This window comes from Mercenaria mercenaria, chromosome 6 (genome assembly GCF_021730395.1).
Source record: "Mercenaria mercenaria strain notata chromosome 6, MADL_Memer_1, whole genome shotgun sequence".
NCBI lineage: Eukaryota > Metazoa > Mollusca > Bivalvia > Venerida > Veneridae > Mercenaria > Mercenaria mercenaria.
In genome coordinates, this window is record NC_069366.1 from 14031374 (window position 1) to 14049688 (window position 18315).

The following is an 18315-nucleotide window of genomic DNA, read 5'->3' on the forward strand; positions in this document are numbered from 1 at the left end:
TTAATAGTGGTTACCCGTCGCATTGTTTATACGGAAGTAGTGATCAGCTGTTTTCAACATGTTTTCATTTAAATATAATTAAGGTACGCTTCAAGTTTTAATGTCGTGCGTAAGTTCAAAGTCATGTACGTATAATGTACGCATCAAAATGAAATCATGTGCGTTTTTAGTTGATTTTTATGCGTAAAATACGCCGATACGCAGCTTATCTGGAACACTGCGTATATCCCCTTATATCAGATGCAAATAAATTCCGTATATGCCACATGTACGGGATCCGTATATTACGTATACCTTGCATATTACGGGACAAGTCCGTACCCGTATATCAAAAAATACAGTTCCGTATATGCCCCGTATATGTCAAAAGTACGGGGTCCTATACTTAGTATATCATTACGTATACGGAAAAAATTCCGATGCCCGTATATTAGAAATACAGGTCCGTATATGTCCCGTATATTAGATTGCAGTTTTCAGTCCGTATATGTCAAAATACGGCTCCGTATACTACGTATATCCGGAATATACAGGCTCGTATACGTGTTCCGTATATTCTAAAATACGACAAGTATACGGGATAAATTTCAAAGACCCTTCGAATACATGAAAATAAAATCTATGTTAAAGCAGGACACTAATAAACACCATTTCTAATTGATTTTTTTTTAAAACTCGTATATTTAATATATACGGGAAATATACATGTATGTATATTCGGCGTATACGGGATCCCGTATATGCATGACAAATATACGGACTTCCCGTATACTAGATGTTCCGAATACGGGATTGTATACTAGGTCCGTATATTTATAATATACACCCCGTATACTCCCGTATTTTCGAAATATACGGGACTGTACACTCCCGTATATTGACCCTTTTTTCGCAGTGTAAAAGGGCAATTCACAAACATACGTTTACACTGTTTGATCATTTAATCATGCATATACTAGTATATGCAAGACTAAAATATTGAACAATTTCTAGAGTCTTATAGGGTAGTGTTACAGTTAGCAACTCATGTAGGGGCCACATTCAGAAATTCACATACTAAATATCAAACTTTAACTTTGCTTTCATTTGTTCAAAATTGCAATGCCATATTAACATACTACGATTACTAGCTTTGATTGTGTTCAAAAGTAAAGCAAAAGGTAAAGCAAAAGGTGAGTGTATTTATTACCCATGATATGACTCATCATGCCCATGCTGTTCCCGTACAGCATCTGCTGTCGATACATTGGATCTTCCCACAATTTTCTTCACTTCATCTACAAAAGTTCCTGTTACCTTCACATTTGTTGCAACCTGAAATCATAAAAAAATTGTTCCTGTAACCTTCACATTTGTTGCAACCTGAAAACATAAAAAAACTGTTCCTGTAACTTTTACATTTGTTGCAACCTCAGAAATCATAGAACAAATGTGTAAATTTTACATATGTTGCAACCTGAACTCAGAATTATAATTCTGTTACCACCACTTTGTTGCAAGCTGAAATCATAGAACAAATCTTTCTGTGACCATCACATTTGTTGCAACCTGAAATCATAGAACAAGAATTCCTGTGACCTTCAAATATGTTGCAACCTGATATCATAATGTTCCTATGATCTTCACATTTGTTGCAACCTGAAATCGAAAAACAAAATGTTCTTATGTCCTTCATATTTGTTGCAACCTGAAATCATAGAACAAGTATTCCTGTGGCCTTCATACTTGTTGCAACCTGAAATCATAGAACAAGTATTCCTGTGACCTTCAAATTTGTTGCAACCTGAAATCATAGAACAAGTATTCCTGTGACCTTCATATTTGTTGCAACCTGAAATCATAGAACAAGTATTCCTGTGACCTTCAAATTTGTTGCAACATGAAATCATAGAACAAAATGTTCCTATGACCTTCAAAGTTGCAACCTGAAATCATAGAACAAATGTTCCTGTGACCTTCACATTTGTTGCAACCTGAAATCATAGAACAGTTCCTGAAACAAGGACATGACTTAGTAAGATGCCCAAACAGGTGTACTTAATACTTCGGTATTTCATAAAAAATAAACTTGGACATTAAATACAGTGCAACTCGGTGTTCCAAACCAGTTTTCATAAAAACTAATATTGGACTTAGGCTTCAAAATGTATTCTTGCATAAAATTGCTGTTCTTGTAACTTTTTGGGGATGTGTTAACTGAGAAATTCTTGTGCTCACATGCTTTTAAAACACCTTTTTATATCTGCACGGTTTGTGGCAAAGCATTATTAACGTATTAGCGTAAGTGTATTACAGCCCCAAAATGGATAATTTAAAAGGAAATGATGTCAACCTCATAAAACAATGGCATCATTCCCGTGCATTTCAAGGAAATTTAATGATGTTGAGGAACCACATATCCATTATTTAGTTTTTACACATTTTATGCTAGAACAGCAGAAGCACATGTTCATTTCATGTTATAACAACTTCAGAATCCCTGGGGATACGTTGGTACCTTAGCCATACTGGGCTCCGGCACAAACCAATCCGTTGGGATTTTGCAGATGTTATAAAACGAAACAACATGCGTTATCCCTACACAATATCTTTTATAAATACTCATGTCAGAATAGGTCAATAAATTGCCAATAAAAAGATTGTATCTAAATTATGAAATATTGTTACTTTGCATAATAATTAAATTTTTTGGACCTCCATGACCGCAGCTATTTCTAGTCATTTCCGGTATTGTATTGTATTGTATTACAGGTAATTTCCACCTATTGTATAGGCGCACCCTCCGGAGAGGTATTTTTTCTTTTATATGAACTGTGTTCACTAAGTGTTTTTATCTACAAGTGCACACTATGTGTATATAAACAAGTGTCTGACAGGTGCAGACTAGTTGAAGAGACAGTTATTCAGATACAAGGCAATCCGGGTACCAGACCCTAGCTCTTTTTTAATAGACACCTTGGTTCTTTAATGTGCCAGGTGTATAGCACTGATACATGCAAGGATTGCCTGGATTTCTGATCAGTACATCTCTAGTTGGGTGGGAAACAATCCCGAGGCATCTGTTGGGGATCAAACCCCGAACCTCTGGATTGGAAAGCAAGCACACAAACCATTGACCTAATCCTTAAATTCCGAATCACTTTTGCCTTTACACATATCTACCTGCAAGCATCTAATTAGGTATATGTTTTAGTGAAACGAGCTTCAGAATGCTATGAAAACTTTATGATGGTTCAGACCACACAAAATAATACAATTTAAATCTTTAAACAAGAAGGTCATGATGAATCGCTCACCTGAGTAATATGAGTCACATGTTTCAAATGGCAAACTGATGCTAAAATATTATGAAGGTAGGTCAGTAGGTCACATTCATGGTAACTGAAAGTCAGTTTTAAGATCTGTGTGCAAAACTGTACATTTCATTCAAATTCCAAGGCTGTATCTTAAAAAACAAGAAAGTAGGTCAGTAGGTCAAGGTCACAGTCAAGTGATCCCTAATCGCTTGGGGTCATCAGGTAATTATAATTAAACAGTCTAGGAAATATGATCTGATAATTTTTGAAGTATTTTTTCCTATATAACCCATAATTATAACAAGTGACCCCCAGAGCTCTTTTCACCCCTGGGGCATAATTTGAACAAATTTCTTAGAGATCCACCAGGCAATGCTACATACCAAATATCAAAGGCCTAGGCCTTGAACTTTTAGAAAAGAAGATCTTTAATTTTTTTCCTATACAAGTCTATGTTAAACTTGGTACCCCCGGGCAGGGCCTCTTTTCACCCCAGGGACATAATTTGAATAATTTTGGTAGAGAAACACTAGGAAAGGCAACATACCAAATATCAAAAGCCTAGGCCTTGCAGTTTCAGGCAAGAAGATTTTTAAAGTGTTTTTCCTATATAAGTCTATGTAAAACTTGAGACCCCCTGGGGCAGAGCCTCTTTTCACCCCAGGGGCATAATTTGAACAATTTTGGTAGAGGACCACAAGGCAATGCTACATACAAAATATCAAAGGTCTAGGTCATGTGGTTTTAGACAAGAAGATTTTTAAAGTGTTTTCCAATATAAGCCTATGTAAAACTTGTGACCCCCGGGGCGGGGCCTCTTTTCACCCAAGGGGCATAATTTGAACAATCTTGATAGAGGATCATAAGATGATGTCACATGCCAAATATCAAGGCTCTACGCCTTGCAGTTTGGACAAGAAGATTTTTAAAGTTTTTCCTTTTGGTTGCCATGGCAACCAGAGTTCTGCATGGAATTCAATTCTTTGAACAATTTTGAAAGGGGACCACCTAAGGATCATTCCTGTGAAGTTTGGAGTAATTCTGCCCAGTGGTTTTTAAAAAGAAGATTTTTTAAGAAAATGTTGACGGTCGCACGACACACGACGGACATTGAGCGGTCACAAAAGCTCACCATGAGCCTTTGGCTCAGGTGAGCTAAAAATAAGACCATAATGAAAGCTGTATATATTTTACTGTTACAATTTCAACATGGAAACAAACCACGGTTCAGTGTAACACATAAACAATTTGCTGTTAGTTTTGGGTTTATCCAGTCTCGCAGTATTGGATTTTTGCTAGAATAACAAAGTGCAGTGCTACCTACAGGAAACAAATTTGACCTACTTTGAAAGCTGCCTTATTTGGCAAAAAGTATGCTAATTATTTTGAAAATATGTCCCTCTTTGATTATTTGACAAAGTAGTATCAATAATAAAGAGTGTGTTGCCCAAATATTTGATGAAATTACCCTGCCTCTGTCTTAAATTAACATTACAATAATTTCTAATGTCTTACTCATAAACTGAAGTAAGGGGGCCCTGATAAATTTCACACTTTCAAAGCAAGCGCTTCATCAAGTAGGATGCTGAACCCCAAAATTAGAATTAACTCCCTTGGCAAAAGTGAAGGTCACATTGTAACAGAAACCTGATAGATTTAAAAGTAAACAAGGATTTTAAAATGATTTCCTGATTGAAATTCCTGTTTGAAATAATGTTTGCAAAGGAAATATTAACTAGGTTAATAGGAAATAATATCAACATAATCTTATTTCCTTAGTACTGAGAAAACAGCATCAAACAGGCTAGTAGCAAGTAAAATCGTCCACACTAACTACTGATATGAGTTCAAGACATTTTCAAATGATTGGGGCGATATTGGTAAATAGTTAAGTGATGGAAGACACATGAGGCACATATGTTATAAATAAACAACTATTTGATAATTATAGAATAGACTAGACAAAAGTACGGTGATTCCTAATACCACATATTTGTTGACTTTTGTTTGATAAATTTAAACAAGAAACGCGGCAATGCCACGAAACCAGTTTTTCAACACTTTTCGTAAGAATAAAAAAGTATACTGAATCACAGTGCACCACTTTAAAGCACAACCCTAACCCTAACCCTATACCCTAAACCCTAACCTAACCTTAACCCTATTTTTAGTAACAATGACCTTGACCTTGATCCCAGAAACCCCAAAATCAATCCCAAGCTACAACTTTATATAAGTTTTCTATACACCAAGTTTCATCATGATAGCTCATTCCTAAGTTAAGTTATTGACCGGAAATCCTTTTTCTATTTTAAGTAACAGTGACCTTGACCCCAGAAACCCCAAAATCAATCCCAGCCTTTGTCTTGATATAAGCTACATACATACCAAGTTTTATTCAAATATCTTTACCGAAACAAAAGTTATTGACCGGAAACATCAGTTTGACGCCGCCGCCCATCCGCCCGCCCAACCAACGACATACCCCAATCTAATAACTCAGGTTTTCGTTGAAAACCTGGTTAACAACTAGACAACCTCGACACTAAATCACAGTTTTTTGGCAATATTTTACTCATCTGTGTAAGTATTTCATAGTTCGGCAGATAGAAACAACAAGAGCTGTCGGAGGACAGCAACGCTCGACTATTCAACAGCCTTGTCAATTGAATGAATAAAAAAGTTGAAAAAGGGGCATAATTTTGTAAAATGCAAATTAGAGGTATTGAACCTCTGTACTGCATGTCATATCATGACAGTGAACAAGTGTGTGAAGTTTCAATCCTTTCCAATTTGTGGATACTGAGATACCAGCTTACATACAAAAACTTAACAAAAAACTGCTAAGTCAAAGGGGCATAATTTTGTAAAAATGCCAAGTAGAGTTATGGGACCTTCACAGTGCATGTTAGATCATGACAGTGAACAAGTGTGTGAAGTTTCAATCCATTCCAATTAGTGGATAATGAGATATCAGATTACATACAAAAATTTAACCAAAAACTGCTAAGTCGAAAAAGGGGCATAATTTTGAAAAAAAAGAAAGTAGAGTTATGGGGCTTGCTTAGTGCATGTCAGATCATGATAGTGAACAAGTATGTGAAGTTTCAATCGATTCCCATTAGTAAGTACTGAGATACCAGCTTACATACAAAACCTTAACCAAAAATTTCTAAGTCGAAAAAGGGGCATAATTTTGTAAAAAAAGCAAAATAGAGTTATGGAACCTGTGCAATGTAGATCAGTTCATCACAGTAAATAAGTGTGTGAAGTTTCAATCCATTCCCACAAGTGGTTACTGAGTTACCAGCTTACATACAAAACCTTAACCAAAAATTTCTAAGTCGAAAAAGGGGCATAATTTTGTAAAAAAGCAAAATAGAGTTATGGAACCTGTGCAATGTAAGTCAGTTTGTCACAGTGAATAAGTGTGTGAAGTTTCAATCCATTCCCACAAGTGGTTACTGAGATACCAGCTTACATACAAAACCTTAACCAAAATCGGGACGCGGACGCGGACGCCGACGCATGGGCGAGTGCAATAGCTCACTATTCTATGAATAGTCGAGCTAAAAATCAGCTTGTTGCTTTTCCAGGGACACCACTAAAGTTATATTTAGAACAAGAGCTATCCGTAAGACAGCAAGCTTGACTTTTCTCAGTGCTTGACTCTGAATTAGAGCTTTGCAAGTAAAAACTTTATAAAACATTAACCAAAATATTCTTAGTTAAAAGGGGGCATAACTCTCAACAAGAGCACCGCCTTGCGGGTGCTGACGCTCATCTGATTTTTTTTGTGTAATAGAAATATTGTCCTACCCATGATTTTCTAAGTCTTAAAAGGGCCATCATTCTTGCAAAAAGCAGGATAGAGTTATGTTTCTTGATGTACAGTGTCCACTTATGATGGTGAAAAACTGTTGCAAGTTTTAAAGCAATAGCTTTGATAGTTTATGAGAAAAGTTGACTTAAACATAATACTCAACCAAGAAAATGATTTTCTAAGTCCAAAAGGGGCAATAATTATTGCAAAAAGCAGGATGGAGTTATGTTGCTTGCTGTACAGGGTCAGCTTATGATGGTGAACAAGTGTTGCAAGTTTCAAAGCAATAGCTTTGATAGTTTAAGAGAAAAAGTTGACCTAAACATAAAACTTAACCAAGAAATCTGATATTTTCTAAGTCCAAAAGGGGCCATAAATCTTGCAAAAAGCAGGACGGAGTTATGTTTCTTGCTATACAGGGTCAACTTATGATGGTGAACAAGTGTTGCAAGTTTTAAAGAAATAGCTTTGATAGTTTAGGATAAAAGCTGACCTAAACATAAAACTTAACCAAGAAAACTGATTTTCTAAGTCCAAAAGGGGCAATAAATCTTGCAAAAAGCAAGATGGAGTTATGTTTCTTGATGTACAGGGTCTGCTTATGATGGTGAACAAGTATTCCAAGTTTCAAAGCAATAGCTTTGATAGTTTAGGAGAAAAGTTGACCTAAACATAAAAACTTAACCAAGAAATCTGATATTTTCTAAGTACAAAAGGGGCCATAAATCTTGCAAAAAGCAAGATGGAGTTATGTTTCTTGCTATACAGGGTCAGCTTATGATGGTGAACAAGTATTCCAAGTTTCAAAGCAATAGCTTTGATAGTTTAGGAGAAAAGCTGACCTAAACATAAAACTTAACCAGGCAACGCCGACGCAGACGCCGACGCCGACGCCGACAACCGCTCAAGTGATGACAATAACTCATCATTTTTTTTCAAAAAATCAGATGAGCTAAAAATTCAATCAAAGTTATGGGATTGTTTTTCCTGGTGTAGACTTTGATAGTAAATAACTATTTTCAGTTTCAAGTCAAAAGCTTTGATAGTAACAGAGATATTTGACTTTATCAAAAACTTTAACCAACTGCGATGCCGACGGCAACGCCGATGCTGGGGCAAGTGCAATAGCTCTACTTTTTCTTCGAAAAGTCAAGCTAGACTTTTCGCATCATGGGAGCAGATAAAATTGGCACCCGATTTTTAGCTCGACTATTCATAGAATAGTAGAGCTATTGGACTCGCCCATGCGTCGGCGTCGGCGTCGGCGTCGGCGTCCGCGTCCCGATTTGGTTGTGTTTTGTATGTAAGCTGGTATCTCAGCAACCACATGTGGGAATGGATTGAAACTTCACACACTTATTCACTGTGATAAACTGACTTACATTGCACAGGTCCCATAACCCTATTCTGCTTTTTTTACAAAATTATGCCCCTTTTTCGACTTAGAAATTTTTGGTTAAGGTTTTGTATGTAAGCTGGTATCTCAGTAACCATTTGTGGGAATGGATTGAAACTTCACACACTTATTCACTGTGATAAACTGACTTACACTGCACAGGTCCCATAACTCTATTTTGCTTTTTTACAAAATTATGCCCCTTTTTCGACTAAGAAATTTTTGGTTAAGGTTTTGTATGTAAGCTGGTATCTCAGTAACCATTTGTGGGAATGGATTGAAACTTCACACACTTATTCACTGTGATAAACTGACTTACATTGCACAGGTCCATAACTCTATTTTGCTTTTTTACAAAATTATGCCCCTTTTTTGACTTAGAATTTTTTGGTTAAGGTTTTGTATGTAAGCTGGTATCTCAGTACTCACTAATTGGAATGGATTGAAACTTCACACTTGTTCACTGTCATGATCTGACATGCACAAAGCAGGTTCCATAACTCTATTTTGCTTTTTTAGAAAATTATGCCCCTTTTTCGACTTATTTTTTGGTTAAGGTTTTGTATGTAAGCTGGTATCTCAGTATCCACTAATGGGAAAGGATTGAAACTTCACACACTTGTTCACTGTCATGATATGACATGCAGTGCAAAGGGTCAATAACTCAACTTTGCATTTTACAAAATTATGCACCTTTTTAAACTTAGGAGTTTTGGGTTAAATTCTTATATGTAAGCTGGTATCTCAGTACCCTCTAATGGGAATGGATTGAAACTTCACACACTTGTCCACTGTCATGAGCTGATAAGCACTATGCAGGTTCCATAACCCTTTTTTGCTTTTTTTAAATTATGCCCCTTTTTCAACTTTCGTATTCATTCAGTCGACAAGGCTGTTGAATAGTCGAGCGTTGCTGTCCTCCGACAGCTCTTGTTTTGTATGTAATGATAATAAAATAAAAATCATTCACAGTTATTATTAATTACTGGTAATATTTTACAAATTATTAGATTCTGAAGAGGTTTCATGCATATCTGAACCCTTTCGATCCACATAATACCGGACAATAACGTAAGTGTCTCTAGAAGAAAACAGTCATGTTCTTAGCTCTATATTTTCTGGGCAAAACTGTCATCTTGAGCCAATATACAACATAGTTATCCCAGTGATATCAGTTTTTGATGGCGTAAGGAATAAATTGATCGCCAAAAATAAAGTATAAAGGAAAATAATTAAAATTCCTACTAAGTCTCGTCAGGTGACAAAACAGTACAAGACCTTTATTGTGTGTGTGGATATTATCCGGAATTCTGAGTTTTGCAAGTTCATTTCCTATAAAAACAGCAGTTAGTTGAAAGCACCTGCTCATGATTTATGTTTTACATTTTAGACGGTTCAAGCCAATCACACTAAAAATCTATACCGTACACTGAAATTGGTAAAAATCATTAACTATCATTTGAAGGCTTCAAGCAGTTATTATTTTGCATTTTATCAACATTTTAACAGTATTAAAAGGTATTTAAATAGTATATTTTCAGTGAGTTTTTGTTAAGTCCTATTCAAATTTGCATTTATTAAATATCATTGATTTTCAAACGTAGTGCACCTGACATAAATCAGCCCCTGCTAAGTTCAACTCCTGCTGGCCTTTGAACCCAACTTTTATATTTATCAAGTAAAACCCATTTTTAACAATGTAGGTGGGATCTTTTTTATCAGTATCTGCCTGAATCCTCAATAATCAGCATGTGCAATGTGAGTACAACCTCTGTAGAGCAACACCCTTTGGGAGATACAAATATTTACTGTTATGTAGAGGTTGCTGTTCTAGAGAGGTAAATTTGATAGTATATTTCAGCTTAGGGAAATTTTGAGGATGTTCAAGTTAGTACCCACTAATGGGAATGGATTGAAACTTCACACACTAGTTCACTGTGATGATCTGACATGTGATGCACAGGTTACATAACTCTACTTTGCATTTTTTAACAAAATTATGTCCCTTTTTTGACTTAGCAGTTTTTGGTTAAGTTTTTGTATGTAAGCTGGTATCTCAGTACCCACTAATGGAAATGGATTGAAACTTTACACAATTGTCCATTGTAATGAACTGATATGCATTTTACAGGTTCCATAACCCTGTTTTGTAATTTTACAAAATTATTTTCCTTTTTTAACTTTTATTTTCATTCAACTGACAAGACTGTTGAATAGTCAAGCGTTGCTGTCCTCCGACAGCTCTTGTTATTTAAATAAAGTGATGAAATGTGGTCACCACTCAACATGCCTGGGATGTACAAACTTACTGGAAAAAATAACATCGTGAAAATCATATGTCTATCGAAAATGTAAGTCTTGGGGATACTGTGTTTATCGCTTGAAAAAACAGGCTAATGTTATAACCCACAGTTGTTTAATATGCACAGATGCTTAAAGTTTACAAACTTAACTGTTTTCTAATTTTTTCCACAATATTTCTTGTCCTCAGCTGTAAAACCCTTAGATGGGCCTGCATCAATGTTTGTTTGTTTGTTTGTTTCGGGTTTAACGCCGTTTTTCAACAGTATTTCAGTCATGTAACGGCGGGCAGTTAACCTAACCAGTGTTCCTGGATTCTGTACCAGTACAAACCTGTTCTCCACAAGTAACTGCCAACTTCCCCACATGAATCAGAGGTGGAGGACTAATGATTTCAGACACAATGTCGTTTATCAAATAGTCACAGAGAACATACGCCCAGCTCGAGGATCGAACTCACGACCCCGCGATCCGTAGACCGACGCTCTACCTACTGAGCTAAGCGGGCGGGTCCTGCATCAATGACTCTGATTTGCAATACCCAAGTAGACAGAAATGAAATGAAACTGATAATAAAGTCAAGAGTTGGAATGCACTGAACCTAAGTAACACGGTTGGAATTTAAGCTAGCATACTGGCAAAATGCGAGTACTTTTTGAACAAGAGCTGTCGGAGAACAGCAACGCTCGACTACTCAACAGTCTTGTCAATTGAATGAATATTAAAGTTGAACAAGAGCTGTCCATAAGACAGCGAACCACCTTGGTGACCTTGACCTTACATATAATGGGCCCAGCCCCTGCACATACTTTGTTTGTAAGCTGGAAAATGTTTATGTGAAGTTACAGTAAGATATAAGCAATAGTAACGAAGATATGACAGAAAAACAAAGGTTGCCGAAAAACTTTAACCAAGAAAGCTCACGCCGATGCCGAAGCGAGTAGAATAGCCCCCCTATTCTCCGAATATTGAGCTAAAAAGGGGCATAATTCTGTAAAATTGCAAAACAGGGTTATGAAACCTGTACAATGCATATCAGCTCATGACAATGGACAATTGTGTGAAGTTTCAATCCATTCCCATTGGTGGGTACTGAGATACAAGCCTACATACAAAAACTTAAGTTATAACCAGAAACTGCTAAGTCAAAAAAGAGGCATAATTTTGTAAAAATGCAAAGTAGAGTTATGGAATCTATGCACTGCATGTCAGATCATCACAGTGAACAAGTGTGAAGTTTAAATCCATTCCCATTAGTGGGTACTGAGATACCAGCTTACATATAAAAACCTTAACTAAATATTTCTAAGTCGAAAAAGGGGCATAATTTTGTAAAAATGCAAAATAGAGTTATGGAACCTGTGCAAAGTAAGTCAGTTTAATTTCTAAGTCAAAATTTTTTTAGTAATTCTCTTGTACTCTTTTACATGTCAAAAATGAACAAGAAATAAAAGACAGTTATAATAATGACTATGTTGTTGCGAAGTGTTTATAAAGTGAGATAATTTTTGGACCATGCAAAGCATCAGTCAAGCACCTATAATTATTATACGTTTGTATATAAAGGTTCTGCCCAAAACAGTTGAACAAAATTGCAAGTAGCCTGTTTGCACATTTTTTCGCTGTACTAAGGGAATAAATGAATAAAGGGAAGAAAAACAAGATGATGTTGCTATTATTTCCTATTAACTTCATAAACCTTTTCTTTTCCAAAATTATTTCAAACAGAAAATCATTTTTCTAGACCTTGTTTACTTTAAACCCATCATTTTTCCTGTGCATGCGACCTTCACTTTTGCCATGGGAGATAATTCTAATTTCGTGGTACGGCATTTGACTTGATAAAGCGCTTCCTGTGAATATGTAAAATGTATCGGAGCCCCGTATTTTTAAAAATAATTTTGTTAGTAAGACATTTACAATTATTGCCATGTAAATTTAAGACAGTGGCAGGGTAATTTCGTCAAATATTTGGACAACACACAATAATTCATTACCATGAATTTTTTTTTTAACCATTTTTTTCTATGGGCTCATTGTCACAGGGGCAAAAAAATTTCAAAATTACTTTTTGGCATTTTTTCCCTTAGAAAACATAGTAGTTATAATATATTTAAGTGTCGGATCCGCCAAGATATTAACGGGAGAAAAATCGTGTGCAAACAAGGCAATTCACATGCTGTTAATACATGATTTTTATTTTTAAAATGCTTTCCCAGGGCCAGGGACGTACATGTATTTCTCCGCAGATTGACATCTGGTACCTGCATCTTGTTTCATCCATAATAACTTCTTTTTGTAGCATAAAAGATGCAATCTAAACCATAGAATATTTTGTTGTATCAGTTACCAACGCCAAATGCACTGCCCCTAACAATGTTCGTACTCGCTTCTTCCCTTGTTTACTCCCCTTTTAGAACTCAGCGTCGTTTGAGTTTTTGTAGATAACTGTGAATGTTTAAGAATTGCTTGTAACTTGTGCGACCGTTTGTTTTTAGGAATCAAATTTATGTTTTTTGTAAGTATCAGTCCGTATGTTTTTATCTAATTTCTGGAAGAATTTATATAAACAGTTTGAAAGCTTGACACTACATTCGTACTCATCCGTACTCCAAATGTGTCCGTACTCAATATAACTCGAATGTAAAGTTATTATTCTTGAAATTGGGCTCCTGTTCATCAAACTGTGAAGTTATATGAACAATTATTGGTAATTTTATGCTTGTAATAACGAGAGATAAAAAAAAATCGTTTAAAAACCTTCAGGATGTGCCTTTGATAGTGTTGTTTATTTCTGGGCCCTGGATACGGATATTTAAAACATTTTACCATTTCCAAGAACAACAGAATGGTAATTAAAAAATGTACCGGAATCGTCAAGTCATCACATATGAAAACAATACATTTAGTCATCATGTAATGTTTTTATGCAAGAATAGCGACAATGCACGTTTGTTTTGTATATTAACGTCTGCAGAAGCCCTTGGGATATGTTTGTGACCTCGACCCTCGGTTTCGGTCACATTCCTGCGGGCTTCTGCAGACGTTAACAGGGCTAGACACTAACTTTTTTACAGTGGTGGTCCGAAGGACCAGCAGCTTTTGCAAACTGATGGTCCGACAGAATTTCAGGTGGTCCTACCAAGATGGATGTTGTTTTTTTTTAAGTTAACAGAACCAGTAATATATGAGACCCCCTCTTCTTCCATGGAGTACTTTTTACAAACACTGCAAAACATGTGATTTTTATATTATTATTTTGATAAACATCTGCCATTTAATTATTAAATAATTTTGAAAATCAAATTTAAAATAAAGATGTCAATAAAGATTTTTTCAGCAATTCATATTTTGTGGGTGGGGTTTAGCTTCAAAATAAGAGCTTTTTTTTTGCAACAGTTGTCATTTTTCCTTAAATGCAGACTTTTTATTGACTTTTCATTAAGATTGCACTAGAAAATCTCGTTAAAAATGTCCGAAAATCACGGCCGTGAAAACGGGTGACAAATTTGGAAAACGAAAGTACATTAAAATCTTGATAAAATACATGTTATAAATTTCTTATTTTTTTCATTATACCTACTGAATACTTATAATTTCTGCTTATTAAAAGCATTTTTATTTGTTTTTGCCCGAACAAAGCCTCGGTAATGATAATAAATTAAATAAAATGCTATAGATCGTAACGGCCGATCGGCTTATATAAACGTGTCAAGCACATAAAATAAATGATTTTAATGAATTTGTTGTTCATGCAGTAATAATCGGCAAGACATAACAATACAGCATAAGCTGTATACCGCTAATTAACAAGTTGTACAAACACGATAATAGGCTGATTTGTTATCAATTAACTTTTAATTTTTTGATCAATAAACACTTTTGATAATGACGGGCATTATAATTGTACTAAATACAAACCGCGAGATGACAACGTGTCAGTCGGCGCGTGGCGTAATTGACATATGTCAGTAGCTAATTAATATACGACGCTCCGCCTACTGCCATACTTCCGCTTATGGCGGCAAACAATATTTAAATTCACTGGGATTTTGACTGGCACAGGGGCAGAACTTTCGAACTCAGACGCATCAAAGAAAATTACCGCGGGTCACGCCGACGCATGGGGTATTTTCTGTGCGAGTCAGATACGAGTTTTTCTCGATTTTCGCGGGTCAAAATCCGGAACCTTAAAATCCGACACTTAGCCGAATCCGACACTTGGTCTAATTTTCATATAAAGTACGACACTTGGTCGAAATTGTTACGTTTGACAAAGGCCTTTATGATGAAAATTGATTGTATTATCGGCTTACGTTTACCGTTTACTCAATGGATAAATAACCATAATTGATTAGAAACGTGTTATTTGGTGAACAAAGTTCTTATGAATTGGACCGGAGAAGCCTACGGGTAAGTATAATTATAATTTTAGTTTCAGTATATTTGTTATGATATGTTATTGTAAAGTGTAAAGTGTAAAAGCAAACAAGTAATGGAGGAAAAGCCTGAATATTTTCTTAGTTTACGTGGTGCAAAAAAAATGACTTTAAAAGGATTTAACTATTGTAAAGATAGAGAAGTGTCTGAAAAGGTATATTGGCGTTGCGAAAACAGAAAGTGCAAAGGCCGCGCAGAGAGTGGTACAGGACTTTGGGAAACGATCGTCTGAAGAATTTCTGAGGGGAATAGCATACAACATAAGATACTAATAAAGAGACTGTAAAGAGACTGTAACTCGATTAATCTAACTGATCGATTTTGTTAAAAATCAAGCACAGTTTAATAGAAGTGTTTCCGCTTTCTTTTCTCGTTCAATATGTAAGTACTCCGATTTTTTTTCAACATTGTAAGTACTCCTTTTCCGATTATTTTAGACCAACTTTCGACCAAATTTGACGAGTATGTAACTTCGACTATGTGTCGTATTCGGCAAAGTGTCGGATTCGACAAAGTGTCAAGTTCGGCAAAGTGTCGTATTCGACGAGGTGTCTTTCGGCGAAGTGTCGTGGACTGAGATAAGTTACCGTGTTCCGTTCCCGGGTTTTAGTACCAGCGTTACATCCGGGCATTCCAAATTTCAAGAAAAAATACACGGGGAAAACCAAATTCTATTTTTAAACTGCAGTACCGTGAACAATTCAATGTTTATTAATTTATTTTAAAGGCAGTGGCTAGTGAACCGTCACCGGTGCAGCAGACCCTAGGTCTAGTGCACCGTCACCGGTGCAGCAGACCTGAGGTCTAGTGCACCGTCATTTTTTGTTATATATAAAATATAGCCTTTATGTAAAGTTTAATCAAAAGATATTTTCACCAGTAAAATGCAAGAGCATAACTAAAAGAATGAAGTAAGATAAACCTCGACTTACCTGGTAATTTACCGTTTTACCTTAAAGCGCTGATCTCCGTTCTTCGGCAACAGTGGTATCCATTAATGTCTGCATTTGTATATATATGTATGTATATCAAAACTGAAATTCGATCTTAATTTCAGATTTATTATGTCAGTGACAATTGACAATTAACTCTTCATGAAACCTGAAACTCGGAAATGTTGACATCTTGCAAGCAAATATTTTATAATGTACATTTACGGTGAATACTGTCATGATTTCAATATTTGTTATATTATTAATTTAAAAAGGCTACATCTTACGAAATCTATGATAAAAACTGTGAAAAACAATAAAGATTAGATTAAAACAATGAATGGAGGTCTACAAATGTAGGCTTTGTTGGTAGCTTGTTTAAGTTATTTAATAATTAGCTTGGGCGTGTTTGTCTTTTGTATCGGCAGCTATGATCATGAGATAGTGAATCTAAAATTAAGTTCGGATTTCAATTTTGATGTATCCAGATACAGACAATAACTAATCTTAAATGGACATACATATACTAGTATGTTATTTATGAAAATTAAAAATTAATTATTTCTTTCCGAATGAAACTCATTCTGTCATAACTGAACGTTCTTCTTAAGAATCATTCCGCCATAATAAACTTTCTTTAATAGACCATATCTGATAGCGGCACAATGTTTTTAATCGGTATATCGGTAAATTAAAAGGTAAGTCAAGGTTTGTTTAAATTAGAATCATCTTACTTCATTCTTCTAATAATGATCATACATAAAACTGGTGACAATAAGTTATAATTCAAAGAAAAGCTATATTTTATATATAACAAAAATGACGGTGCACTAGACCTCAGGTCTGCTGCACCGGTGACGGTGCACTAGACCTCGTGTCTGCTGCACCGGTGGCGGTTCACTAGCCACTGCCTATTTTAAAAATGACTTGCTTGTAATTTTCGGTGGTCCATCGGACCACACAGATTCGAGAAGTTAGTGGTCCTCCCTGAAAAGCACTGGTCTCGGACCAGCGGACCAGCGTTAGTGTCGAGCCCTGCGTTAATAGTAGGTCGAAAATAGGTTGTGGTCGAAAATAGGTTGTGTGGGGATATTCATAATTTTAACATGTCCAAAACATTGTGGAATGATACTAATTTCACTTGGGTATTGATTACATTTTACTCGGACTTTATCATAGACTGCCTGTGTAAAATCTCAAACTTTTAACTAAAATAAAGGTATTAAATCGATATAATAATTCAGTGAAACTTCAAAGTTTGGTTGTTTGTAGCATCATCTGGGGCATGTGCAGTGAAAAATCTTATTTTGATTTCTAAATTAGTGTGATATTTATTTCTAAAGTCACTATATGTTCATTGTAAATATACTTGATAATACCCAAGTGGAAACTGGCAGGTACTCGAAAATGCAGCTCTCTGATTGGTCAATTAGAACCCCTAATGTACTGTGATGTCATGATAAAGTTATGAATACACAAAAAAATGTGTATTATCCCTACACTGTAGCAAAAATTCTAACCCTAGGTAAAACCTAACCCTTGCGGTCAGCCAGTAAATTATACGCTCAATGCGTGCGTAAGTAATAATTAATGTTTGGAAATTAGCTTCCTAACCCATTACCCCTCCCACTTCTTAAACAGTGGGTTCAGATTTCGACAGCGTGTATTTTTAACTTACATGTGACTTCAACCTTAAGCTGTTTTTTAACTTAACGGAATATGATCTGGAAAGAACTGCTCGGCGAAGTAGGTGTTGACAATTCATATTTCACTATGATAATTTCACATCTAATTCTAGTATTTTGTTTACAAACAGCTGATTTTGCTTTCGTGACTGGTACTCCTATGATACCGGAAAGGACCCTTTCCGCGGAAAAGGCATAACATGATCGGAAAGGGCCTGTCATCAGTTTATTATTGGAAATTATTGAATTATTTCTTCATATTTCATTTTGCAATTTAAGAAGAGAATACATTATCAAAAAAGATTTAGCAATTTTCGATTTTTATATGAATTATACTGGTCCAGTGCCTAAATCCGTACACTTGTGGTGGTTTGTTTACGTCGATCCTGTTCATTTCAGTAAAAAATCATAATCACGGGGGAGGAAGTGTTACACGAAGGAT

At 35.6% G+C, this 18315-nt stretch overlaps 1 protein-coding gene across 2 annotated transcripts in view; it reads right to left on the bottom strand.

The window, feature by feature from the left end:
* LOC123549610 (probable D-lactate dehydrogenase, mitochondrial) overlaps positions 1–18026 on the bottom strand; it is a 66979-nt gene extending 48953 nt beyond the window's left edge. For both annotated transcript variants that reach the window (XM_045337830.2, XM_045337831.2), the window contains exons 1-2: positions 17867–18026; positions 1190–1314 (exon numbers count right to left, since the gene is read on the bottom strand). In XM_045337830.2, the coding sequence (XP_045193765.2) occupies positions 1190–1314; positions 17867–17953 (212 nt within the window). In that variant the 5' untranslated portion in view covers positions 17954–18026. The remainder of the gene's footprint in view (positions 1–1189; positions 1315–17866) is intronic.
* Between the last annotated feature and the right edge of the window lie 289 nt (positions 18027–18315).